The 27,880-nt window shown below is 46.3% G+C and overlaps 1 protein-coding gene across 2 annotated transcripts in view; it reads right to left on the bottom strand.

The window, feature by feature from the left end:
* Window positions 1-2,947: 2,947 nt before the first annotated feature.
* The window catches only part of FGF5 (fibroblast growth factor 5), a 43,347-nt gene continuing 18,414 nt past the window's right edge, over window positions 2,948-27,880 (bottom strand). The window contains exon 3 of one of the 2 annotated variants that reach the window (XM_060247459.1): window positions 2,948-3,718. In XM_060247459.1, the coding sequence (XP_060103442.1) occupies window positions 3,368-3,718 (351 nt within the window). In that variant the 3' untranslated portion in view covers window positions 2,948-3,367. The remainder of the gene's footprint in view (window positions 3,719-27,880) is intronic. The other variant, XM_060247460.1, reaches the window with a different exon arrangement.

A 27,880-nucleotide genomic window follows, 5' to 3' on the forward strand; every position in this document is an offset into this window, starting at 1 on the left:
TGGCAAGCCTATGTACACTGCCTTGGTAGGGTCCTTCTCTTGCAAGATCAGAAACCTTGACTGATTTTGGTTGTCTCATTAGGAAAATCCATGTTTCCTTAAGAGCCTTCTTGTACCTAGATAGAAGCCAATGTAGGGTTGCCACAAAACTCCCCATAAACACTCTGCACAGGCCTTTTGGCTCTTTGTTTGGACATCAGCAGTGGGCTGTGTGTCCTGAGCAGGGGTGGAACTCTAGCAGGAACTCCTTTGCATATTAGGCCACACACCCTTCATGTAGCCAATCCTCCAAGAGCTTACAAGGCTCTTTTTTGTAAGCTCTTGGAGGACTGGCTGCATCAGGGGTGTGTGGCCTAATATGCAAAGGAGCTCCTGCTAGAATTCCACCTCTGCTCCTGAGAGAAGGTCTGCCACCATGTGGCATATGCAGGGTCGGCTGTAGACTGTGTGGCACCCTAGGCAAGGCTAACTTCTGGTGCCCCCCACTGATGACATCACCAGTCACATGGGGGGCACCCAATTTGTCACCCCCAGTATGCCAGCACCCTAGGCCGTCACCTAGTTTGCTTAGTGGCAGAGCCAGCCCCGGGCACATGACCAGCCTTTATAGAGCAGCAAAAAGCAACACCGGAGAATGATGAGGACCCTTCATTTTTGGACACGAAGTCTCAAGAGAAGGATTTTATTGGTTGAGGAAAGAACTTGCTAATTGGCTCTGACAGGGAAGGCTGTCATCTGATCCACCTACGGAGGGGGGACTGGCCCATCTCTCTCAGAAAGCAACTCATGCCCATCGGGACCTATAATAGCTGGAATTCCACAGGGTCACGACAGAGGTATTTTAAACACAGACGTTGAAACGATGGGGTTGATGGACAGAATAAGACCCGCTCTTCCAGCTGTCCAAGGAACAGCGGGAGAGAGAATGGAATCGTCGTCATTCGGAAAGGAAACGATCCTGTCCTCTGTCATGATTCTTTTATTTGCCTGCCAGCAGAGGGAAAAGAAAAACAGACCCCAAGATAGCTCAACATGCAGGGAAAGAGAGGGAAAGGGAAGGAATTATGGCACATGATAGCTCAATTTAAAAAAAGGGAAAGAAACATGAGTTACATTTAAAAGAAACTGAGGTATGGATGGAATCACATGACTCTCTCTCTCTCTCTCTTTCTCTCTCTCACACACACACACATTATGAAGATTGTCCACAGCTCTGCAGGCTTTGGATGTGTAAAGGAGTTGCAGTGGTTACCCTATTCTTTTATTTGTTGGGAAACATTTGACATACACCCTGTCCTGGATGGCTCAGATCTTGGAAACTAAGCAGGGTCAGCCCTGGTTAGTACTGGGCTCTTTTACTAGCAGGAGCTCCTCTGCATATTAGGCCACCCACCCCTGATGTAGCCAATCACCCTGGAGCTTACAGTAGGCCCTGTAAAAAGAGCCCTCTAAGCTCTTGGAGGATTGGCTACCTCAGGGGGGGGGGCATGGCCTAATATGCAGAGGAGCTCCTGCTAGAAAAAGAGCCCTGGCCACACCCATGGCTACAAAACTCAAGGGCAGGCAATGGCAAACTGCCTCTGAACGTCTCTTGTCCTATGGAGCTGCCATCAATAGGCTGTGACTTGATGGCACTTTTCACCACCACCATTTGGCCTACACATTTGGGGAGTCCCTGGGCTTGTTCCCTGGTGACTTTCCGGACAAATATCTAAACTGCATGTGGAGGGTCTTGTGCACCACCCCTCTCCCACTGAGGAGAAAGTAATGACCAAGCTGGAATATACCACAGCCCTGACCTGGAAAGCACAGGCTTGCCCAATCTCATCAGATCTCAGAAGCTAAGCAGGGGCAGCTCTGGTTAGTATGTGGATGGGAGACCACCGAGGAAGTCCAGGGTTGCTACGCAGAGGCAGGCAACCGCAAACCACCTCTGAACAGATCACCATATGTCAGCTGTGACTTGATGTGGCACTGTCCGCCATCACCAGGACACACCAGACTGATCTGGAACACAGTACCTCACTGACGGTCTGGTCTGTCCCTATGATTGCTTCTCTTTTGTCATTTGGGTGACTGGGGAAACACTGCAGTGAAATAAGTTACTTTCTCCTCACATAGGGCGACAGGAGTGGTGGCTTGTTCAGGACATGCATCAGACTTCTTCTTAGGCAGTGGTAATGAACAAACCCCCTTCAAAAGCATACGTGGGGCATATGTAAATCTCCCCCATCATGAAATATTGCTGGTCTCAGCAAAAAAAAATAAAAATCTGGTTTTCCTCCAGATTTCTCAAAAGAGGAATCTTCACATTTGCTTCAAATATTGCTCCAGTCAAAATCTGGTAATAACCTTTGGGATATGTAAAAACGACCCCCAGCCCTTCATAAGTATGCTTGCTTTTCTTGAAATTCTTCAGACCTGAGAAACCCTCTCCCCCTTTTACAAAATCATTTTTAGTTTCCATTAAAATTATTAGGAAAGATTTCCTGCCCTGACTGAAGGGCTGAGGGTACTTCCGGCATATGCCAAACTCCATCTACACATTAGATACCACTGAGATCCATCAGAACCACAGGAATCAAAGACTGCAAACGTTAAATCATAAGCTTTGGCCTTGTCATTTTGTATACAACGTCTTCAGAATGAGAAATATATTGCATGATTATTTTCCTTCCAAAGTTTGCGAACGTCTTCAAGATCAAAATCACCCACTGAACTATTTAGGTGAGTTCTCTTTCCCCCATCTACTTGTCTGAGGTATGATCAACATTTCTTTTTTTCAAAGTGCAGGATAAAGCAAATGTGGAAAGAGAGTGTGTGTTTGCGGGGGGGGGGGGGGAGCCCATGGAAAATGACATGAGCAATTTCCTTCCCCACCACAGAAAAAAGATCACAGTAAGGAATCAATTAAAAAGAGTAACAGAATTTTTTTTTTGTAAAAAAACAGACTCAGCATAGGATGAACCCTTTCACATCTTGTAACAGTTGTTTTGGACGTGTCAGTCTTTTGGAACAGCCATTCACCATTTTAAGTCAGCAGAGGACAAACCATGTTCAGCAACTGGAAAGCAGAAATGATGAGACTGAAAGTTAAGGCAAAGCTCACATGCCTCTCTGTTCGCTTGAGCTCCTTTGGCGTTCTTCCCCACAGAGCAGTGGAAGAATTCTGCTTCCTCTTTTAACTACCTGTCCCCCAAAAAACCAATTCAACTCAGCCTGTGCCCCCAGACGAAAGCCAACCTTCTCAAGAATCTCCTCACAGAATTTGCCTCAGAGATCTCCTCAACTCTGCGGAATCACAGACAAGTATGAGCTCCTGAGGGAGAAAAAAAGACATTCCTTCGCTGAAGAGTTCAAGCCATCACTATCCAAAGCGAAACTTGAGTCTGTATTTGACCGGAGGAGAGTTTTTCCGAGGCACGGGTATTGGGACTTTTGGCTTCACTGGAACAACTGGTGGCTTTTTCTTTTCAGGGACGGTGACGGTAAAAGAAAGTTCTGGCGGTTCAACTTGTCTGAACCTTGGGAGGAAATGAGTAGAAAGATGCTGGGGCTTTACTCGGGGGCTACACCCGCGTTTTGCTTTGCCTCTTTTGTTCAAAGCCACGTACCATTCTCTTCCCGTTTTTTCAGTCCGGTGAACCGCTGAAGCATAGGTATTATAGCTGTTTTCTTGAAACCTCTCCCTGAACTTGCAGTCATCAGTAAATTTGGCCTAAAACAAAAATTGAGGAAAGTTACCAAAAGAGTTTTTTAAAATTGTACTAGGTCAACAGCTCCCAACCTTTCAATATAGTAACCCCCAAGTCCAAATTGACTTAATATGATGACCCATCAAAGGCTGGCCCAAGGGGTTTTATTGGTGCCCCAGACAAACTATTGTAGGCAGGGTACTGATTTTGGTGATCCAAATACTTCTTTAGTTAACAGTGCACTTGGCTTTACTGCAGTAGTGCTTCTCCCTGACCTACCACGTCTTTGCAAGATTACGAAGTTACACAGAACAGCTTTTCAGGTTGATACAAAACAATAACTACTTTATTCTAGAAATACATGCTTTTTAGAGCAGGATGGAAACAGTTCCTATGCTATGCGGATGCAGAGAGGCATCCTGCGTCTCCATCTTGTGAGCATGGAAGAGAGAAGGAAGCAGGACTCTTTTTGTAGCAGGAACTCCTTTGCATATTAGGCCACACCCACCTGATGTAGCCAATCCTCCAAGGGCTTAAAGGGCTCTTAGTACAGGGCCTACTGTAAGCTCCAGGAGGATTGGCTACATCAGGGTGTGTGTGTCCTAATATGCAAAGGAGTTCCTGCTACAAAAATAGCCCTGGAAGGAAGAGAGGAGGAGACGGAAGTAAGTTGCTTTTCCCTAAAGAGCGTTGATCTACACTTGAAAGGGAGTCAGTAACAGAAGAGAGTAAACAGGAAGATGCTTAGTGTCTGCCTCTCTGCCTACGACTTTGTGGTCACTTGCTTCTGGAGGCTAAGATATAGGGACATCACACATGATCTGGTACTTCCAACAACTGTGACCCTGGCAACCATCTAGTTCAGTTTTCTGTCTTCTGCAGCAGCTAGTAAGATGTTTTTGAGACACCAACAAACATCACACAAAAAGTACAGCTGCCTGAACTATGAACCTGAGCTATGAACTCTAGTAACCAGGGGTCATTTTGTAGAAAAACAGGTGGTGGAGCTCATTAGCATAACTCTTTACCATATGCCCCCCCCATCAGCCAAAAGCAACCTGGTGCAAGAAAGGAGAGCCCCGGCACTCACCTGGGGCTCTCCTTGGCTGCCCCCCCAACAGTCAAAAGGTCAGCAAACCACCTGCCACCCAAAATCACATAAGAAGTGGAGAAAGGGTGGTGCGAGCTTCTCCAGTGGTTAATGAGGGCTGCTGCGGGTGTGGCAAAGCCCCTGGTGGCTGGCTGGCTGGCTGCCCGCTCTCCTAATCCAGGGATTGTTATGCAGCTGTATCTACCATTCAATGGACAAGGTAGGTGGGGAGGAAGAGGGGGAGCCCTCAGAGGTTCTGGAGCTGTGTTCCTGTGAATTCCTGCTGAATTCAAGGTCTGCTAGTAACCATAACAACATGCTTTATTTGATATGCAGTGGTGAGGGGATACCAACTAATGTATGGCATGGAAGATACTGTTTCCAGGGCCGCATCTTGGTTTCCAAAATGAAAAGAGAGCAATGGAAAGGGCAGCGGTAAGCATTGGGGAGGGATGGCCCACAATCCACTTTTGGGACCTGAACCACAGGTTGGGAAACTCTGGGCGTTTTCGCACTGACCTAACTCCGGAGCGAGGTCCCTCTTCACCGTGCAGCGTCTGTGCGGATTTCGCACCAATTGCTCCGCAGAACCCGGAAGAGCCTCAAAGTCCCGTGACTTTTGCGTCGCAAATGTAAACTGCCAAAAACCAGTTTACATTTGTGACGCAAAAGCCGTGGGACTTTGCGGCTCTTCCGGGTTCTGCGGAGCAATTGGTGCAAAATCCACGCAGACACTGCGCAGTGAAGAGGGACGTCGCTCCGGAGTTAGGTCAGTGCGAAAACGCCCACTGTAAAAAAAAGATAAAGGTAGTCCCCTATGCAAGCACCAGTCATTTTTGACTCTGGGGTGAGTCTTCTCAAACCATGTTGTGCAGATTGTGAATGGAGTGTAAAAGCCAATGAGAGCAGTTGCCTAAGCACGGGTTCCTAGCATAAATATGCAGCCTGATGAAGTTTAAATGAAACACGGGAATAGCCAGAATCGTGTTGCTGCACCTGGCGGATAAGCAAACTGCTGCCTGAAAGGAAAGGCATTCGAATACATGGTACTTCCTGCGAGTAAAAGTCACACTGGACAGCAGGTGTTGGTATCTTACAACGAAATTTGGCATCCAAGAATGGATTTTTTTTTTATTTTGTGTTATGAAATGGACTGTGAAGGATTCTGAAAAAACTTATAAGGACAGAAAGTGTCTGAAAAAAGAAAAAGGTTATATAAATAAATGGTGTGATAAATCCTTAAATCTTGTTTGCACAGCTTTGGTTCTATGTGTTTAATTATCTGCAAGCTGTGGTTTCCTGTAATGTTTGCCCACCTCGGGATTGGCAACCCTAGTGGGGCATGGAAAGAACAGGCCGCTCTTGTTGAAGATTGAACATTTAATCAGGGAAAGGGTGCCAAGCAATGCTCCCTCTAAGCTGTGGAGTCTTGTGAGCAAAAATTCTACTTGGTGAGCTAGTGGCATTAAAGTTGTGAGCTGCTGCATCAACTAGTTTGCTCTGGGGCCATCCTTCCTGAGCAAAGACAAAAATGTGAGAGCCAGAGACCAAAAAACTGTGAGCTAGTGCACACTAACTCAGCTTAGAGGGAACACTGGTGTCAAGGCAGTTTGGTGTAGAGCTTAAGTGCACGGACTCTTCCCTGGAGAACCAGGTTTGATTCCCAATTCTCCACTTGCACCTGCTGGAATGGCCTTGGGTCAGCCATAGCTCTGGCAGAGGTTGTCCTTGAAAGGGCAGCTGCGTGAGAGTCCTCTCAGCTCCACCCACTTCACAGGGTGTCTGTTGTGGGGGAGGAAGATAAAGGAGATTGTGAGCTGCTCTGAGACTCTGAGATTCAGAGTGGAGGGCGGAATATAAATCCAATGTCTTCTTCAAGAATTAAACACCTCAGCCCACTCTTCCAACCCAGCTCCGAAGCCCTTTCCTACAGTTGCTTTGATATAATACAAGAGCTAGGTTTGATCTCCTTTCTGCTATAAAACAAAACAAACACAGGCAGAGAGATCCTGATATCAGATCTTCTGCTGCACATCTAGTCTGGCCCTTCAGTTTCAACGTGTTCAGAAGATCCTCCTTTCGTCTAAACTTCCTGATGAGTCCCCCAATTTCTTTCCCATGAGTCAGCAGAAACGAGACTTTCTCGCATGGCCAGCAGAATGCAAGAGAAGGAACAGTTACTTAGCCAGCCGTAAAGGGCACCGAAAGTACACAGCTCACCGTATTGATGCTTCAGATCAGCAGTAAGGCCAATTTTAGCTTTTGTGAAAGCACAACGGAGTGTGGCATGGATTTTCCTAATGGAAGAACCAACTTACTACTGTGACAAGTGCTCATTTGTCAAACTGCTGTGGCTGGAACTATCAGTCTGAATGAAACATAATATGCGCATGAAATACGGAAGTACTAAATACAAAAGCTACAATAGCATGTCCGTCTTCAAGCAGTGGCAGGACAAACACTTTTCAGGGATGCGTTAGGCCAGGGGTGGCCAAACTTGCTTAATGTAAGAGCCACAGAGAATAAACATCAGATGTTTGAGAGCCGCAAGACATGAACGTCAGATGTTTGAAAGCTGCAAGGAAGGAAGGAAGGAAGGAAGGAAGGAAGGAAGGAAGGAAAGAGAGAGAGAAAGAAAGAAAGAAAGAAAGAAAGAAAGAAAGAAAGAAAGAAAGAAAGAAAGAAAGAAAGAAAGAAAGAAAGAAAGAAAGAAAGAAAGAAAGAATATACATGGCGGGAGGGACGGAGGGAGAGGTGGGAAGAATGGCAGAGCCACACATTATTTGCTAGCAATAAGAAGGTTTGGGGATTGAAGAAATAGACAAGCTGTTCCAGAATCAATTTCATTAAGAGGGTTACTCCTTGATAAAGACTCAGTTTTGTTTGTCAAAACAGCTGCTGAGCAGTGGAGACCTTGGAGAATATTATACAAGCACTTTTCAGTCTGCCGGGGTCGGATGAAATTGATAGACTTTTATAAATTTTTGTACATTTGATAACCCTTTTTGAAAGACTTTACTGCCTCTATGTATAGGTTTATAAAGAGTGCTTGGGGGGGGGGGGTTGGCTACTGTGTGACAAAGTGTTGGACTGGATGGGCCACTGGCCTGAAACAGCACAGCTTCTCTTATGTTTTCTATGGTTCCAATGCCTTTGTGACTGATTATTATGTACCTTTTTAGTATACTACATGTCACAACCTATTTTGTTCCCAGTGAGATGTCTTTTCTGCTTACTGTACCGTGGTGACTCACGGGGCCTTTTTTCAATTTTTCATAACCTCCAGATTGGGTTTGGAGATCTTCCAGAATTACAGCTGGTCTCCATACCACAGAGATCAGTGCCACTGGAGAAAAAAGGCTGCTCTGGACCACGGACTGTATAGCAGGGGTGGCCAACGGTAGCTCTCCAGATGTTTTTGCCTTCAACTCCCATCAGCCCCAGCCATTGGCCATGCTGGCTGGGGCTGATGGGAGTTGTAGGCAGAAAACATCTGGAGAGCTACCGTTGGCCATCCCTGCATAGCATTGTACCCCGCCACCTCAAACCCTACCCTCTCCAAGCTCCATCCCTGAAGTCATGTGGAATTTCCCAACCTGCAGTTGGCAACCCAGTGTTCACATCTGCAAGGCTTTGTCTTACAAAAACTACTTTTGGATGGAGGAAGCCAAGTCTGATAATGCAAACCAAACTGTCCCTCCATCCCATCCCAACCCATAGTTTTCCATAACAACCTGGCTTTCTTCTCTTTTTGCTTGACAGGAAGAAGAAACAATGGTTTTAATTAAGCGCTTTTCCAAATTTCCATCTCTGATTGTTTATCGTGGTGGGTCATGCATGACAGAAGAAGATCTCTGGCCGTCTGCCCCTCTTCTCCCTCCCTCCAGGCAAAAGACTGAGCTAAAGAGCTCCTAAACAATATAAGAGAGTGCGGAAAGATGATAGCACTGCAAAGAGTTCCTTTGCTGACTCGTTTGCCATAAATCTGAGCAGACAATTCCCCGTGATTGCCTCCCAAAGGGCTCGTGTCTCTGTATATATATTTGGCATCGAGATGTGTGTCCCATCTATCAATACGGCCTCTTCAGCTTGGAGAGATGTCAAGGGTCTCCTCATTAACAGCGAGAACTGGAGAACAATGCAGGTGTTAAGCAGCTGAATCGCAGGCCCACCCCATAGCTGTTTATGAGAAAAGCTTGACCTCTTAAGACCTCGGACAAAATGGCTTCCTACTATCTTTTCCGTCTCTCTGCACTCCATGGAGCTACGGAGCTTATATTCGTGGCACCACTAGAAGTTCCATATTATGACCCACAATCTCCCAAGGACTCAATCTCCTCCCCAGATATGAAGAGTATTGTCTTGGTAATTTGTTGCCCTCCTATCTGACGCATTCTGCAGGCAAGACAACATTGGAAAAGAAAGAATACATCAAGGAGGGACCCATGATTCAGTGGCTTGAGCATCTATTTTGCACAAAGGAGAAGAGCAGGTTTTTCTACTCTGTTTTTCTCAATCTTAAGGAGCCTCCAAGTGGCATTACCTTCCCTTCCTCTCCCCACAACAGGCACCTTGTGAGGCAGGTGGGGCTGAAAGAGTTCGGAGAGAACTAGGACTGGATCAAGGTCACCCAGCAGGCTTCACGCGGAAGAGGAGTTGGGAATCAAACTGGGTTCTCCAGATTAGAGTCCACCACACTACACCACACAGAAAATTCCAGGTTCAATCCTGGGCATCTCCATTTGTGTGTGTGTTTTAGGGATCACCTGGTAGGCGACGTGAAGATCAGCAGGGCTTTTTTTGTAGCAGGAAGTCATTTGCATATTAGGCCACACACCCCTGATGTAGCCAATCCTCCAAGAGCTTACGGTAAGCCCTGTAAGCTCTTGGAGGATTGGCTACACATCATGGGGTGTGTGGCCTAATATGCAAAGGAGTTTCTGCCACAAAAAAAAGCCCTGAGGATCAGCATGGTATATTGGTACTGGACAAGTATCTGGGGGATCCAGTTTCAAAGCTGCACTCTGCTACGGAAGAGACCTGGGCTCAACAGAGTCATTCTGAGGACAAAATGGAGGAGAGGAGAACAACGCTGCAAGCCACTTGGCGTCTGCTGTTCCATTTGGCTTCAAGGCCAGGAAAAACACACACAATCACAACTCGATAACTTTGCCCCCGTTAATCAAAAGCTTGTCTGCACTGTACATTCTTCACCCTGTGCCTTTCTCAAGATCTTACATGACCTCAAAGCACCTCTGACCCACAGTTTCTGCGCAGCATACCAGTCCAAGTATGCACCAGTTTCCCAAATAAGACATTCCAAAACCACCGCAAGCTTGGTCTCCGTCAGCAGTTCCAGAAGGGTGAAATTAAGAAGTCCCGATGGAAAATAGATTATGCCATTGTAGTACAGGGGAGATTGAAACTATAGAACATGTTTTATTTCACTGCCCTTACTACCAAGAATTTTGTATTAAGTTTGCCTCTCCTATGATTAGTAGGCACCCTGGCCGTCCAGAATCAGTTTATACTAGAATGCTGCTAACTATGAAAATCCACTGCTTTTAGCAAGTAGTGAGAAGTTTCTTGTGGCCACTTACAGAACTCAGCAGATGAAGAAGGTTTAAGAAATGTTAAAATTGTACTTTTAAATATTTTATTTTTAAGAAGATAGAAGATATTGGATTTATATCCCGCCCTCCACTCCGAAGAGTCTCAGAGCGGCTCACAATCTCCTTTACCTTCCTCCCCCACAACAAACACCCTGTGAGGTGGGTGGGGCTGGAGAGGGCTCTCACAGCTGCTGCCCTTTCAAGGACAACCTCTGCCAGAGCTATGGCTGACCCAAGGCCATTCCAGCAGGTGCAAGTGGAGGAGTGGGGAATCAAACCCGGTTCTCCCAGATAAGAGTCTGCACACTTAACCACTACACCAAACTGGCTCTCTTTTAAATACTAGAATTATTAATAATTCTTTAAAATTTGGAGTATATGAACCCGTTTTATTCTGTGCTGGTCAAGGACCGTTTGTAATAAAGAATGATTGACTGCAAACTTGGTCTGATTACCGTATACCCCTTCACTTTACCCTGGCATAAAATACGTTGCTGGGACTTGCGTGTTGCCGGTCAGAGCAGCTGACTGTGTGTGATCTTTGCCTGGCCTTGTTTTATCCCTGACACTTCTCCCTGTTTCAGTTCTCTATAGAAACATTGGGAGAAAGGTGGGATAGAAAGAAAGTGAAATAAATAAAACAAAAAGACCTCTTCCTGAGACCCTGGAGAGATGCTGCCGCAGTGGAGAAGACTGACTTGGACAGACCAGTGGACAGATTCAGTATAAGGCAGCTTCCTGTGTCCATTTGTCACTGAGAACCAATGTTGTGTGGTGGTAAAGGGCTGAACTCACTCTCACACATACTCAGGGCCAGTGTTGCCTCAAAGCTAGCTCACTGTTTTTCAGCCTCTGGATCACACATTTTTCTCTTAGCTCAGGAGGGCTGGCCACAGAGCAAACTCATCTATGCAGTAGCTCACAACTTTAATGCCAGTAGCTCACAAGGTAGAATTTTTACTCAGAAGACTCCACAGAGCTTAGAGGGAGTATTGCATCAGGGCCGGCCCTGCCGCTAGGCAAACTAGGCAATTGCCCAGGGCACCAGCTTTCTGGGGGCTACGAATTGGGCACCACATGCTAAATAACTCATTTTCAATCCACTTTGCAACTGGACTTTGCTGTGTGAAATGGCAAAATCCACTTGCAAACAGGCACTGACGTGGATTAGAACTTCATTACTTAGCATGTGTGAAGGTGCCTCCAGCTGCAGATCCCACTCAGGTGACTCTCAGGTATCCCTTAGCCTGATGGGTTTAATGTGGGAGGGGCCATTGGGGCTCAGTGGTAGAACAGCTGGTTGACATGCAGAAAGTTCTGGGCTCAGTCCCTGGCATCTCCAAGTCAGGGCTTTTTAAAGTAGAAAAGGCCAAGCAGGAACTCATTTGCATATTAGGCCACACCCCCTGATGTCACCATTGTTTCACATGGCTTGTTTGTAGACAAAGCCCAGCAGGAACTCATTTGCCTTTTAGGCCACACCCCCAACACCAAGCCAGCTGGGAGTATGTTCCTGCTCAAAAAAGCCCTGCTCCAGGTAAAAGGATCGGGTAGAAGGTGATGTGAAAGACCTCCACCAGAGACCCAGGAGAGCTGCTGCCAGTCTGAGTAGACAATAGACTTTGATGGACCAATGGTCTGATTCAATAGAAGACAGCTTCATGTGCTCCTGTGCATTACCTCATCTGTCCTTAATGGGATTTTGAGAAATGAGAAAAGTTCAATAGCTTCCCATACCTGGTGAGCGCATCTTCCTGGTTGGAAGACGGGAAGAATATTTGGCTGCTATGACACAGACTCAGCCGGACAAGCGGAACTGACTCAGCCAGAAAACAAAGACCTCTTGGGCAACTTGAAGGCACAGGACTCTTCATCCCAAAGAATCTTGGCATTTGGAGGCTGCATGAGCACAGCGGCTGAAGTCGAAAGAGGGAGAGAATCCAGCTTCCAAAAAGCTGGCCACACAGAGGGCAGTCTGCCTCCACCCCCTTCCCCACTCCAGCCTCTGGACCATGAACTCTGCCTCCTGGGCCGGTTCTAATGCTCAGAATACTTATTGCTGATACCCTGGCTACTTGGTTTTTATTTGACCGTTGGTTTTATTATTATCTATTTAAATGCTGCTCTTGTGTTCTATTGTTGCTATATTCAAATTCAGTTGCAGCTTAGAGACCAACTAAGATTTTCAGGGTATGAGCTTTCAAGAATCAAAGTTCCCTTCATCAGATACAAATCAGGATGGAGATCCTGGAGTCCTATCTATGTTTACTTATTTACTTTATTTAAGAGCCCCGTGCGCAGAGTGGTAAAGCTGCAGTACTGCAGTCTGAACTCTGCTCATGACCTGAGTTCAATCCCGGCGGAAGCTGGTTTCAGGTAGCCAGCTCAGGTTGACTCAGACATCCATCCTTCCGAGGTCGGTAAAATGAGTACCCAGCTTGCTGGGGGGAAAGTGTAAAAGACTGGGGAAGGCAATGGCAAACCACCCAGTAAAAAGTCTGCCGTGAAAACGTGAAAGCAACATCACTCCTGAGTCAGAAACAACTGATGCTTGCACAGGGGACTACCTCTCTCTATTTACTTTATTTATCTCCTGCCTTCCTCCCCAGTGGGGAACCAAAGACATTTACATCGTTCTCCTCTCCTCTGTTTTATCCTCCCAACAACCCTGTGAGGTCGGTTAGGCTGAGAGGGTGTGACTGGTCCAAGGTCACCCAGCAACCTTCCATGGCACAGTGGGGATTCAAACCTGGGTCTCCCAGATCCTAGTCCAAGATTCTAACCACTACACCCTGGCTCTCCAGTCAGAAGCGGGAAGGGGTGTTGCAGGGAAGGGACTCAGGTTTGTGCTTTGTTACATTTCTGGAGGTAACCAGACGCCACTCAAGTAGCTGTTTGGCTGAGAATAAGGAAGGGTATAAATGTTTTAGCATAATAATTATCAGCATTAGCTGCCTTGAGTCTATACATACTGTAAATAAATGATAAACCACCAATAATGAAAGTAAGAATAATCGCTACAAAACCCAGCAGTAACAACATTCCCTCCAGCAGCACCTGGGAACTGGTTTCCATTTTTTCCTTCTCTTGCTTTTCAGTGGACTCACCCTCATTCCATATAACAGCTAAATAGATCCCCTTGATCCATTGTCGTGGGCATGGATTCTTGCAGCCCTAAGAACTACAGAACCCATCTTGCAGGGTGATGATGGGCCAACTGGGCAGGTGCTGGAGCATGCAGCATTCAATGAAGTGACAGGCTGACTCTAATCATATGAAGTGGCATTACACCAAGTCATTTGCTTCCAGCTTGCTCCATAAGTTTTGTCTGGCACACACGAGCTGCCTTATACTGAATCAGACCCTTGGTCCATCAAGGTCAGTATTGTCTGCTTAGACTGGCAGCCGCTCTCCAGGGTCTCAGGCTGAGGTCTTTCCCAACACCTACTGCCAGATCCTTTCAACTGGAGATGACGGGGATTGAACCTGGGACCTTCTGTATGCCAAGCAGGTGCTCTTCCAGAGCCACAGCCCCTCCCCTAATTGATACAAAAAAGCCCGAAAGTCACCCCTATATACCAACCAATGTACCACTTAAAGGTGGACTTGGCTTGTAAAGGGCCATATTCTTTCTTTCTACACCAGCACCAGGAACTCCTTTGCATATTAGGTTACACCCAATGCTCCCTCTAAGCTGTGGAGTCTTGCACGCAAAACTTCTACTTTGGGATAGGGTTGCCAAGTCCAATTCAAGAAATATCTGGGGACTTTGGGGGTAGAGCCAGGAGACTTTGGGGGTGGAGCCAGGAGACATTGGGATAGAGCCATAAGCAAAGTTGTGACAAGCACAATTGAACTCCAAAGGGAGTTCTGGCCATCACATTTAAAGGAACCGCACACCTTTTAAATGCCTTCCCTACATTAGAAATAATGGATAGGGGCACCTCCTTTTGGGGCTCATAGAATTGGCCCCCCTTGTCCAATCATTTTGAAACTTGGAAAGCATTTTGAGAAGAGCCATCAGATGCAATGCTGAAAATTTGGTGCATTTCCCTCAAAACACAGGCCCTCCAGAGCCCCAGACACCCCCAGATCAATTCTCCATTATACCCTATAGGAATCAATCTCCATAGGGAATAATGAAGTGCCCAGCAATTTCCCTCCCCCCCCCCACGTTTCTGAGGACTCTGAAGTGGGGGAGGGCCTGTTCCCACCTGGGGATTGGCATCTCTACTCACGAGTTGCTGAATTTCCAACTTCTTCAACATAACACAGAGCAACCAAAGGTTCAAGTTTACCTTTCCTATGCAAATGACCTCTGAAAAGATTGTGCAACCAATGGAGGGTCTGGGCTTGCTGGGGGGGGAAGTCACAGCCACTGGGAGCACAGTAGCCATGTTCTTCTGCCTGCTCCCCCCGCCCCCCTTCAGCCTTAAAGACATAGGCACACCATCCCAAGAAGAAGCCTTTCCAAGTGGAGTCTAAAGCCTCCGGAGGTGGAAAGGCATATGGTGGCTATGGGGGTGGGGCTGGGCCAGCTGACTGGGAGCAGGAAGGAAGCCTGGGAAAGCGAGAGAACCCCTAGTGGGACCTGGAGATTGGCAAGCCTACTTTGGGAGCTACTGGCATTAAAGTTGTGAGCTACTGCATAAATTAGCTTGCTCTGGGACCAATTTTTCCTGAACTAAGACAAAAATGTGTGAGCTAGAGGTAGGCTTGCCAATCCCCAGGTCCCAGCAGGGTTTTTTTGGCTTTTCCAGGCTCCTTCCTGCCCCCAGTCAGCTGTCCGGCAAGGGAGGAAGCCCTGCCCCCGAAGCCACCATGTGACTTTCCACCTCCAGAGGCTTCAGTCTCTGATTGGAAAGGCTTCCTCTTGGAATGTTGTGCCTGTGTTACTTTGAAGCAGTCGGCAGCAACTCGTGAGTAGAGAGGCCAATCCCTCGCTTCAGAGTCGCCAGAAACCAGGGGCGGGGGGGGGGAGAGGGAAGGAAATGTCTGCTGGGCGCTTCATTATTCCCTATGTGGAGATCGATTCTCATAGGGTATAATGGGGAATTGATCTGGAGGTATTGGGGGCTCTGGGAAAGTGTTTTTTGAGGTAGAGGCACCATATTTTCAGTATAGCATCTAGTGCCTCTCCCCAAAATACCACCCAAGTTTCAAAACGATTGGACCAGGGGGTCCAATTCTATGAGCCCCAAAATAAGGTGCCCCTATCCTTCATTATTTCCTATGGAAGGAAGGCATTTTAAAAGGTGTGCTGTCCCTTTAAATGTGATGGCCAGAACTCCCTTGGAGTTCAATTATGCTTGTCACACCCTTGCTTCTGGCTCCGCCCCCAAAGTCTCCTGGCTCCACCCCCAAAGTCTCCTGGCTCCACCCCCAAAGCCTCCTGGCTCCACCCCCAAAGTCTCCTGGCTCCACCCCCAAAGCCTCCTGGCTCCACCCCAAAGTCCCCAGATATTTCTTGAATTGGACTTGGCAACCCTCGCTGGAGGCCAAAAACCTGTGAGCTAGGTCACATTAACTCAGCTTAGAGGGAACACTGGCTACACCACCCTGATGTAGCCAATCCTCCAAGAGCTTATAGCAGGCCCTGTAAGAAGAGCCCTGTGAGCTCTTAGAGTATTGGCTACATCAGAGGGGTGTGGCCTAATATGCACAGGAGTTACAGTTACAAAAAAAAAGCCCTGACCTAGCTTTAGTTATGCAACTGGGTGCACTGGTGTGTGTTTAGACTGTGCCAAGATGCTTCTCGACAAAGCTTCAGACAGCCACATTGCTGAGGTTTCTAACACTCTTCCAGGTTGATTGACAGCCCCCCCCCCCAATCAAGTATTATCAGTGGCTACATCCAATACAACAGATGTCTGTTCTGAAGGTCATTTCCCCCTCCTAATCTATGTCTGGCCATCCGGGCTAGAACAAAAGGTTGAGAAAACTATTGATGGGATCTTGTCTGAGGCTACTGAAGCAAGGCCTCTGCTTTCCTGCCAAGATCTGTGTCACCCAGAAGAGCCAATCCTTTGTCTCTTGGGACATTAATTTTGCTCAGCCGCTTTCACAATCAATGAGCACAGAATTATTAAACTAGATAAGACTCTGACAATGCCTCTGTAAATGTCGTTTTGTGCAAGTTGGGAACACGAGCGAGCCTGCTAACAACCATTCCCTTACGGGCATGCCAATTACATTTACGATTGAGTTATTAAATCTGCACAGTTACTGCATCATTTTTATTCGGCGTATAGTTGGGAGACCATGGATTTAGGTCTCACCCAGAGGATGTTACCAAAAGATAAGTCATGTGAATAACTTTCCTTGATGAAAATGGATGTCATGTGGCTTTGGGGGCTGACTTTATGTTAATCGGGGTAGCAAATGCTTAATTTCTGCATCAGAGCCTGATATTACACAACTTGGTATTTACTGGTTGGCACAGGGTTGTCACCCTTGGGTGGAAAAATTCCAGGCAATTTGAGGGTGGAGATCAGTTGTAATGAGGGTTGCAAATTCTAGGTTGTAAAATTCCTGAAGATTTGGGGGGTGGGATGGGGGGAGGGAGGAACCTCAGCAGGGATGTGAAGTCATTCTAGGACTTCAGCTTCTCCTTGACTATGGTATACCATAGAGATGCTCCAAAGCTGCCATTTCCTCCAGGGGAATTGATCTCTATAGTCTACAGATCAGTTCTGTTGTCATGAGATCTTCAGTCCCTACCTGGATGTTGGCAACCCTAGGTCTATACTATAGTCCTAAGTGCTATTAACTCCCTGAAATGTTTCATATTCAATATTGAACTACTACTCTCTTTGTGAAATATCTGCACCTCTCTGCCCTGATTTGATTTTCTCCATTGTCTCTCCGCTCAACCCATTCTATTCTATCTGATACAAGCTCACCTGCAGTTGGTCTTCTTCCTCTTCTGTCTTTGTGTCTTCTCTTCATGCATTACAGAATACACAGATTGGGTCTGGAGTCCACAACCTGTATCAGATGCAACCAGTGTTCCCTCTTAGCTGAGTTAGTGTGAGCTAGCTCACAGATTTTTAGTCTCCAGCTCACACATTTTGTCTTCGCTCAGAAAAAATGGTCCCAGAGTACACTAATTTATGCAGTAGCTCACAACTTTAATGGCAGTAGCTCACAAAGTAGAATTTTTGCTCACAAGACTCTGCAACTTAGAGGGAACATAGAATGTAACATAGTCACATGTGAGTTGCAGGTTCTCAATATTTGGATGTGTGGTGTCCAATTCGGATCAGGACCACTGCACACATGCAGAAGGAGCTTCAGTCTTCCTTCCTGTGCCATTTTCCCAACTTGATATGCATTTGAGGCACAATTTGGAGACACCCACTTTTCCCCAACAGGCCCAACTACATTCCCCAAGACTGTTTCAGGATGGGAAAATGGCTCATTCGGGAAAAGCTGAAGTTCCTTCATTTTGTGCTCTGTGGTCACAATCCTGATTGGACACTGTGTGTATGAGAACTCACCATGTGATTGCGTTACATTTAACACAGGGACCCCAGACCCAACCTGCATACTCCATAATGGGCAAAGAAATGTTTCAATTCTCCCTTGCCTAGAAAATACATTTTCTGTGTCTACTACACCCTCCCCTGCTCACTTTACCCCTCCTCCTTCATGTATTTCCTGAAGACTAGGGTCACTGTCAAGGGTCCATACAGTTTCAGGTGGATAGGGAGGTTGGTCTGCAAGGAAGAGTAAGATTCAAGTCCTGTAGCACCTTAAAGTCAATAGGATTTCCAGGGTATGAATTTTTGAGAGTCAAAACTTTCTTTATCAGATCTGACAAAGGGAGCTTTGACTCTTTATTATTATTAAAATTTATAGTCTTAAAACCTCATACCCCCCCCCCCCAAAAAAGAATCTTGTTGGTCTCTAGGAGTCTGTACAGTAGAGAGAAGAAGATTAATACGATTTAATACAAAAGTCTTACTATTTGATACAAAAACTTTAACGTGTAATTATCCAAAACCACTTCAAAAGTAACTGGCAAAAAGTACAATTGATCTCCTATGCCTGAAGGACCAAATCAGCCACACACATTGCAAACATTCATCAAAATATGATAACAATTACAATCAATGTTCACTCTTAACCATGGTTAAGGAGGAAGGATGCCAAAATGCTGTAACATGAGATGGTTCCTTAAATTTGGAAGTTGATTTTTTGAATGTTGTATTCATGATTGTGAAATATTACGTGGACAAGTTGTTATAACTCATTGTTCCGACTCTGATAAACCGAAACAGACCCTTCAAGCTAGCTGTCCATTAGGCAGAACTATAGCCAGAACTGGTGGGATATGTGAGTTGTTCGGCAGTATCACATCCGAAACTTTGTCTTGGTCCACACTGGTAAGAACAGAGCTGGGATTTGATGAGTGAGCATTGACCAGAATTGTCATCATTGTACAGTGTTTGAAAGCTGGAAGCAGCTGAAATGGATTTGTTAACCAATAGGTTGAGAGGAGGGAATGTAGAGGAATGCAAGGAAACTTGGAATCCATTGTATGAATGGGCAAAGAAATTGGGTTTTGTATGGATAAGGTAATATATATGTTTTAGGTTTAGTCCTTTTGCTCCATTAGATATTATGTTTAGAATAAGAAATTTGCATGTTTATTTCCATTTGTTTGTTTTGTTTGTTGTGTGTTATGTATGTTTTTAATAAAAAATTAAAATTAAAAAAAATGAAATCTTTATATCAGGCGGCATCATCCAGCATCCCTATCCCAATGGAAGAGCATGGACTATGAACTAACTATTTTCATATCTGGATGAGTGTTTTCAACATTTGTGAGTTGGTCTTTCATGCACAGGAGATCAATTGTACTGACATCAATTGTACTTTTTGCCAGTTACTTTTGCAGGGGTTTTGGATAATGTCACGTAAAGTTTTTTTTTAATACCAAATAGTAAGACTTTTGTATTAAACAGCAATTTTTCTCCAGGCCACTTTTGCCAGGGATTCTGGAGAGGTGTTTTTTTTTGGGGGGGGGGGTTGCCATCTTCTGGGCTTGGAGCAGAGGTCACTGGGGGTGGGGGGTGGGGAGGTATTTGTGAATTCCTTGCATTGTGCAAGGGGTTGGACTAGATGGCCATGGAGGTCCCTTCCGAGTTTATGATTCTATTTATGTATGTTTGAGTTTCGGTGTTTGCAGTTTTGTCACAGTAAGTTTGTTTGTGCCTTATGACCACCTGGAGGCTGGTGACCCCATACAAGGCACCCAGACTCCTTGGGCTGACTCTGCTACTGAGACCTGCAGCCTGGCCATGTGCCTGGAGGCCACCAACCAGAAATGCTTGGCCCTTCCACCGATCATGGACAACTACTCTAGGGCCCCACTGGAAAACATATGGGTGAATCAGGATCCCTCTGCTTAGGTGTTCTCTAGGGTAATCTGCAGGGCTGCCAGTTATTGGTTGGACAATTCCTGGATATTTGGGGGTGGAGCCTGGGGAAGGCGGAGTTTGAGGAGGTGAAGGACCTAATCAGGGTATAAATGCCACAGAGTCTACCCTTTAAAGCAGCCATTTTGTCCAGAAGAACTGATTAGGGTTGCCAAGTCCAATCCAAGAAATATCTGGGGACTTTGGGGGTGTAGCCAGGAGACATTAGAGGTGAAGCCAGGAGCAAGGGTTTGACAAACATAACTGAACTCCAAAGGAAGTTCTGGCCATCACACACCTTTTAAATGCTTTCCGTCAACTGGAAATAATGAAGGATAGGGTTACTTTCTTTGGGGGCTCATAGAATTGGACCCCCTGGTCTAATCCTTTTGAAACTTGTAGGGTATTTTGGGGAGAGGCACTGGATGCTATACTGCAAATGTGGTGCCTCTACTTCAAAAAACAGCCCCCTCAGAGCCCCAGATAACTGCAGATCAATTCTCTATTATACCCTAAGGGAATCGGTCTTCATAGGGAAGAATGGAGTGCCCAGCAGTCATTTCCCTCTCCTCCACCCCCACATTCTGATGACCCTGAAGCAGGGAGAGGGCCTTCAAACTGGGGGATCCCCTGCCCCCACCTGGGGATTTGTCAAAAACAACAGAGTTCGGGTAGCACAAACAAACACCGTATATTCAATTGCTCATAAATTGCTCATTCCATATACACAAACCATACAAACATATTTGTAGAGGCCGGTTTCAGCCACGCCTTTCTCAATCGTCACTCACAACACAAATTGCTGCGTCCACCTTCTCTGCTACATTAATGGGCATCGCCTCACACAAATTCTACGGCTGGTTGGGTCCCATTTAGCGAATGATCGTTCAAAAAAATTGGAGAAGGTGGATGTAGCAATTTGCGTTGTGAGTGACGATTGAGAAAGGCGTGGCCGAAACCGGTCTCTATTTTCTTCTCCAACACTTCTTACAAGAAATTCAAGATTGCAACTTAAAGCATGTTTTGGAATACAGTGGACTTTTGTGGACTGGGACTTTAAGAATATGTTTGTATGGTTTGTGTATATGGAATGAGCAATTTATGAGCAATTGAATATACGGTGTTTGCTTGTGCTACCCGAACTCTGTTGTTTTTGACACATCTATATCGGGTACCTTCTGTTCCAACCCGGGGATTGGCAACCCCAGAACTGATTTCTGTAGTCAGTTGCAATTCCTGGAGATCTGCAGACTCCAGCTGGAGGTTGGCAACTCTAGTAAATCTTACATTTGGGGCTGTGAGAAGGGCCTAGGAAAGCCATTTGCAGTTCAGATTATGTGTTTCCCCCCACCCATTATATTAAAATTGCAGAACGTCTTTGGAGAATAGGAACTCAGTAAAGGCGGGGGAACAGTTGAGCAACCAACAACCTGATTTCAGGCATGTTTACTCCTCTGTAAACGCCACTGAATAAATTTGTGGCTTATTACGGCCAAGGAAGTGTTTGCAGGACCTCATGTTGTATGCATGTGGCAGTGAATTTGAAAATGGAGCCATCTGTGACGGAAGCAGGTTACTGCCAGGATGAATATTGCTTCTGAATTCAGCCTCCTTGTTCAAACAGAAACCAACAGTTTTGCCATTTAAATATATTTGCCAGCTCAGAAAGGAAGGCTGAAATGGGAAACGCCAAAGAATCAGTTCCCACCCTTTCTCTTCCTTGCCCCAACTCATGGTGGGAACTTAGCTTTATCTCCGTTTCTGCTCAAAACCATCAGAATGCCATGGATATCAAAGAGCTTCTCTGATTGACGGGCACAGTGTATGTCTCTCTGGACTCATTAGCCCATGAAATAACTTTGTCCTGCCAAAGGAGGAAAGAACAACAGATGCTACTTTCGCATTATCGGCATTATTGAGCTCCGTGATCTTTAGACGCTTGGCTCAGGTTTCACCTAATTTCCCCGCACGGATCTGGGCTCAGGAGTCACAGGTCCTAACCTTTCAGTCCAAGCTTGTCTTAACTAGTGATCCGTCTAGGACACCATCTCTTGCTGGTATCAATTAAGCAGGGATGGAGAAAGGGGTCGAATTTCATTTTGGCGGCTGCTGCATCATGTTAAATTTAAAGCAAAAAAAAAACCCTTCGCATGTGAAATAGCAAAATGATTGTACACCAGTGGGGAGAAGGATACAATTTCTGCTCATGCACAGCCTTTGGGGCAGTGTTCCCTCTAAGCTGAGTTAGTGTGAGCCAGCTCACAGTTTTTTTAACCACACGTTTTTGTCTTAGCTCAGGAAGGAGGGCCCCAGAGCAAACTCATTTATGCAGTAGCTCACAACTTGAATGCCAGTAGCTCCTGAAACAGAATTTTTGCTCACAAGACTCCGCAGCTTAGAGGGAGCCTTGCTTTGGTGTACCAGTGATGGAAGAGCCAATACAAGCTGGTGGTTAACTCTGTAGAACCTGCACGTTACATAACCAACCTGCACATTATGGAGTACACATGCTGAATCCTGGTTCTACACCATGTGAGATGTCAGTTGCAGCAGGTTCTCCTCAATTCTCCATGTGCAGTACCCAGTTTGGATCAGGACCACAGCGCACATGGAGATGGAACTTCAGTCTTTCGGTCTTGAGAGCCAGTTTGGTGTAGAGGTTAAGTGTGTGGATTCTTATCTGGGAGAACTGGGTTTGATTCCCCACTCCTCCACTTGCACCTGCTGGAATGGCCTTGGGTTAGCCATTGCTCTGGCAGAGGTTGTCCTTGAAAGGGTAGCTGCTGTGAGAGCCCTCTCAGCCCCACTCACCTCACAGAGTGTCTGTTGTGAGGGAAGAAGAAATAGGAGACTGTAAACCGCTCTGAGTCTCTGATTCAGAGAGAAGGGCAAGGTATAAATCTGCAATTCTTCTTATTCTTCTTTCCCAACCTCTAACAGAGAGCCAGTTTGATGTAGTGGTTAAGTGTGCGGACTCTTATCTGGGAGAACTGGGTTTGATTCCCCACCCCTCCACTTTCACCTGCTAGCGTGGCCTTGGGTCAGCCATAGCTCTGACAGAAGTTGTCCTTGAAAGGGCAGCTGCTGTGAGAGCCCTCTCCAGCCCCACCCACCTCACAGGGTGTCTGTTGTGGGGGAGGAAGGTAAAGGAGGTTGTGAGCCGCTCTGAGACTCTTTGGAGTGGAGGGCGGGATATAAATCCAATATCTTATCTTTTTAACAGTCCTGGGGGTTGCCATTTGGGGAAACCCACACGTTTCTTGGGATACACTTGTGTTTCCCCAACAGGTCAAATAGCACCCCCTGGAACTGTTCTGGGTTGGAAGGAACCACGGGGTAGGGGAGGGAGGAGACTGAAGCTCCTTCTCCATGCACGCTATGGTTCTGCTCCAACGACTAGAAACCTAATATCCTATAAGGACAAACAAGCAGCTCTTAGTTTCAATCTAAGCAAGAAATATCCCGGATTAGAAGTTACAAATTAGAATGGCATACAATTAACTCTGGCTCTCAGTCCTTGAGATGTATCACTCTCAATGCATTTTCTTTTAGCATATATTTGCATCACTCAGAATAACAGCTTGGTCAATTAAAAGTCCCAAACAGTTATGGGAGCCCACCAAGAATTCCATCATCTTGGTATCCCAGCATTCTCTTTGCACATGGAGCTCAATCAACTCACAGATCCTGTATAAACAAAGAGGGTATGCTGACATCCCCTGCAGTTCTGCCATTTGCCTACCTGCAGTGGGCAAACCTCTGCTCTTGGTTCCAATCCCCCACCCTCAATGATTGGAGGAGCTAGAGAGAGAGAAAAGGGGGAGGGGAAATAGCATCAATGGTAATGTTTGAAGAATTTCCTGACTCTTTATGGTAAAGACCATAGAGATTGTAGAAATCCCTAGATCATCACTCACAAGCAGGGGTGGAATTCTGGCAGGAGCTGCTTTGTATATTAGACCACACACCTGTGATGTAGCCAATCCTCCAAGAGCTTACAAAAAAGAGCCTTGTAAACTCTTGGAGGATTGGCTACATCAGGGGTGTGTGGCCTAATATGCAAAGGAGCTCCTGCTAGAATTCCACCCCTGCCCACAAGTAACATCACTTCTGGGTAAAGGGCAGGAGAATGTCCTGTCACTTCAGGGTGATGCTACAGGGATCCCTACATTCTCTGTAATCTTCACTATAGAGAGTGAGAACGTCTCTAGAGCATTACCGAGGATGTGACATCCTATCTACTAAAGTTCCACCCTTCTCAGGCATTGTCCGCATTTGGTAAAGCAGGGTTGACAAGACAACCCTGGTCCCCTGTGATGGTTTGCAGGGCACTGAGAAGTGCTCTCAGTTTGGGAGAAATGCCAAACAAGCCCAGGGTTGCTTCCACCTTGGCCAGACCCAATATGAAGAGAATCTGTACCCAGTAAAATGTTGGAGTACTCTATCTCCCTTTGTTCATTCCCCACCACCTCCTTACCTAGTCTCCATGATGTAAATCCCCCCTCCTAAACAGAGCTATCAACATTTGTTCCTAGACAGAGCCAAGGAGTGGAGCAAAGACCAGCAGGCCAGTTGGATCAAAAATGGAGTCAGTGTCAGATAAGGGGCAGAGCCGGAATAGAACCTGATGAGTCAGGGGTAGAGCTAGAGCAAAATCGTACCACCTGGGGAGGAATTATAGCAGAATTTGGATTTTGCTGATTTTCTAGTTTCCAGTACTGGTTATCTGAGAGAGCACAGCTTTAGTGACTGGCTGAGCAAAATATCAGCTGGTTGGCAATCGCACATCAAACATAATCTGACTGCTCTTAATCTGTAAATTTAAACTATGGCTTGTTTTACTGTCACACACCACCCTAAGCTCTATTTTACAGTGGAGGGAGGTCTAGAAATTTAATTGAATTAAAAAATGTAATAAATAAAAAATGAAAGCTGAGCCTGTTTCTTTGATAGGGTTGCCAAGTCCCCTGCGTTCTCCAGCGGGGGCTTTGTGTGCACGTGACACAATGATGTCACCCGGAAGTGCCATCATCGCGCTGGCAATGTTGCGTGTGGCCGCTGTAGGCATTTCTGGAAAACTCAATGGTTTTCCTGGACACTCTAGCAATTTGGGAGGGAAAACTCTATGGTACAATAGGTACCATGGAGTTTTGCCTTCCCAAATTGCTAGAGCGCCTTGGAAAACCATAGAGTTTTCCTGGAAATACCTATAGCAGCTGTGTGCGACATCGCCGGTGTCTTGGCATCATCGCACCAGTGATGTCATCATGCCAGCAACGTTGGGGGAAAGTTCCCCCCACTGGCCCAATGTGGGCTGGTGGGTTGGGAACCTCCAGGGTGGGAGAACTCCTGCCTGGCCCGGGGGCTTGGCAGCCCTATTCCTTGAGAATGCAAGCCAGTGCAAATATTACAGTATTCTCAATGAAAATATTAAAGTATCCTTCCTGGGTTCCTTGACTTTATTTTCATCTTCCTTTTAGGGTTGCCAAGTCCAATTCAAGAAATATCTGGGGAATTTGGGGGTGGAGCCAGGAGACTTTGGGGGTGGAGCCAGGAGACATTAGGAGTGGAGCCAAGATCAAAGCTGTGACAAGCATAATTGAACTCCAAAGGGAGTTCTGGCCGTCACATTTAAAGGGACGGCACACCTTTTCAATGCCTTCCTTCTATAGGAAATAATGAAGGATAGGGGCACCTTCTTTTGGGGCTCATAGAATTGGACCCTCTGGTCCAATCTTTTTAAAACTTGGATGGCATTTTGGGGAGAGGCACTAGATGCTATACTGAATATTTGGTGCCTCTAACCCAAAAAACAGCCCCCCCAGAGCCCCAGATACCCGCGGATCAATCCTCCATGATTTTCTATGGGAATAAATCTCCATAGGGAATAATAGAGTTCCCAGCAGACATTTCCCTCCCCTCCCCCCGCTTTCTGACGACCCTGAAGTGGGGGGAGGGGCTCCAAAGCGGGGGATCCCCTGCCCCCACCTGGGGATTGGCAACCCTTTACTTTATTTTCATCAAGGGGAGGTTTGGATTAGAGGTCCCCCATTTACCCATCCAGAGCAAGGAATAAGCTAAAATTTCTCAGCCCCAGTTTCTTGCCTTTCAGGAACCGAGGAATGGGAGGAAAAAATGGCCTCCACATAGTGATACTTTTGGACTTTCCACTAGTTTCTGTGGTAAAAACCACAGAGACTAGGGAAGAAGACTAGAGCATTACTCAGAAGCAGGGCTTTTTTCCCCCCTTCCCCCTGCCGGAGCCCACAGGAGTGGAGCTTCTAGGATTTACAATGGACCCATTTCTAGCCAAGGCTCCAGAAAATTCTAGTTGCAGATTAATCCATATCACATTTTCTTCTACAGCAGCAATATTCTGTATGGTTCTCTGAGAAGAAAAAATCAGAGGTTGCATTGGCTGCATGCCTGCGCAGATCTGGAAATCTGTAAACAGTTCAAAAATTCAAGCCAATCTGTCTGTGATTCACATGTTACAAAGCCCACAAGGACTTTCAATCAAACATGTTCAAGGAACTCCATGCTCCCCAGACATGTTGTCAAGCAGAGAAAAAACCAGCTCTCTCGGGCCATCTCGGGTTGCAAAAATGGTGGTGGTGATGTGGTGGAAAGTAGGGCTTTTCTTGTAGCAGGAACTGCTTTGCATATTCGGCCACACCCCTATGATGTAGCCATTCCTCCAAGAGCTTCCAGGGCTCTTATTACAGGGCCTACTGTAAGCTCTTGCAGGATTGGCTATGTCATGGGGGTGAGGCCTATTATGCAAAGCAGTTCCTGCTACAAAAAAAGTCCTGGTGGAAAGTGCTATCAAGCCGAAGCTGACTTGTGGCAACTCGGGTTTTCAAGGCAAGAGACATTCAGAGGTGGTTTGCCATCGTCTGCCTCTATGTAGAAGCCTTGGACTGTCTCAGTGGTTTTCCATCCAAATGCTAACCAGGGCTGACCCTGTTTAGCTTTTAAGACCTGATGAGACCTGGGCCATACAGGAAAATGGTGTGGGGCTTAATTCTACTCTCCCTGTGTGTTGTGATTCTGATCTGAATAGGGCCCATGTATGCCTGGGAACCTCAAATGTCCCAGAACACATCTGTTTAGGGTGCCAGCTCTGGGTTGGATAAAACCTGGAGAATTTGATGGAAGGATTCTGGGAAGGGTGGGATTTGAGAAAGGAAGGGGCCTCAACAGGGTTTAATGCCGTAGAGTCCACTCTCCAAAGCAGCCAATTTCTCTACAGGAACTGATCTCGGTTGCCTGGAGATCAATTGTAATAGTAGGAGACCTCCAGGTGGCACCAGGAGGTTGGCAACCCTACAGCTAATCAAAGCCCTCATTGGGGACCAGGACTTTGTAGCAGCTGAGGTTCCCGCTGTATAGAGCAGGGGTGGCCAAACTGCAGCTCGGGAACCAAATGTGGTTTTTTTCACACATATTGTGTGGCTCTCGAAGCCCCCACCTCTCCATCAACTGACTTCGAGAATGCATGTAAAGTTAAAGTTGCTTTCTTTCCACCTCTCCTCCCCATCTTCCTTCCTTCCTTCCTTCCTTCCTTCCTTCCTTCCTTCCTTCCTTCCTTCCTTCCTTCCTTCCTTCCTTCCTTCCTTCCTTCCTTCTTTCCTTCCTTCATAGAATCATAGAGTTGGAAGGGACCTCCAGGGTCATCTAGTCCAACCCCCTGCACAATGCAGGAAACTCACAAACACCTTCCCCTAAATTCACAGGATCTTCATTGCTGTCAGATGGCCATCTAGACTTCCTTCCTTCCTTCCTTCCTTCCTTCCTTCCTTCCTTCCTTCCTTCCTTCCTTCCTTCCTTCCGTCCGTCTTGTGGCTCTCAAACAAATGATGTTTATTCTAGGAGGCTCTTACATTAAGCAAGTTTGGCCACCCCTGGCACAGAGACACAATCTCCACTTTCATTTTTGCAGTCCCATGCTGGCAGAAATATCAGCCAGTTTTTAGGGTTCTGGTGGATCACCCCAAATGGCCAGCAAACTGCATTTAGCAAGGTAGTTTAGAAGCCGTGCAGGCCAGTGATGAAGTCTTC

This window comes from Heteronotia binoei, chromosome 9, assembly GCF_032191835.1.
Source record: "Heteronotia binoei isolate CCM8104 ecotype False Entrance Well chromosome 9, APGP_CSIRO_Hbin_v1, whole genome shotgun sequence".
Taxonomy (NCBI): Eukaryota; Metazoa; Chordata; class Lepidosauria; order Squamata; family Gekkonidae; genus Heteronotia; species Heteronotia binoei.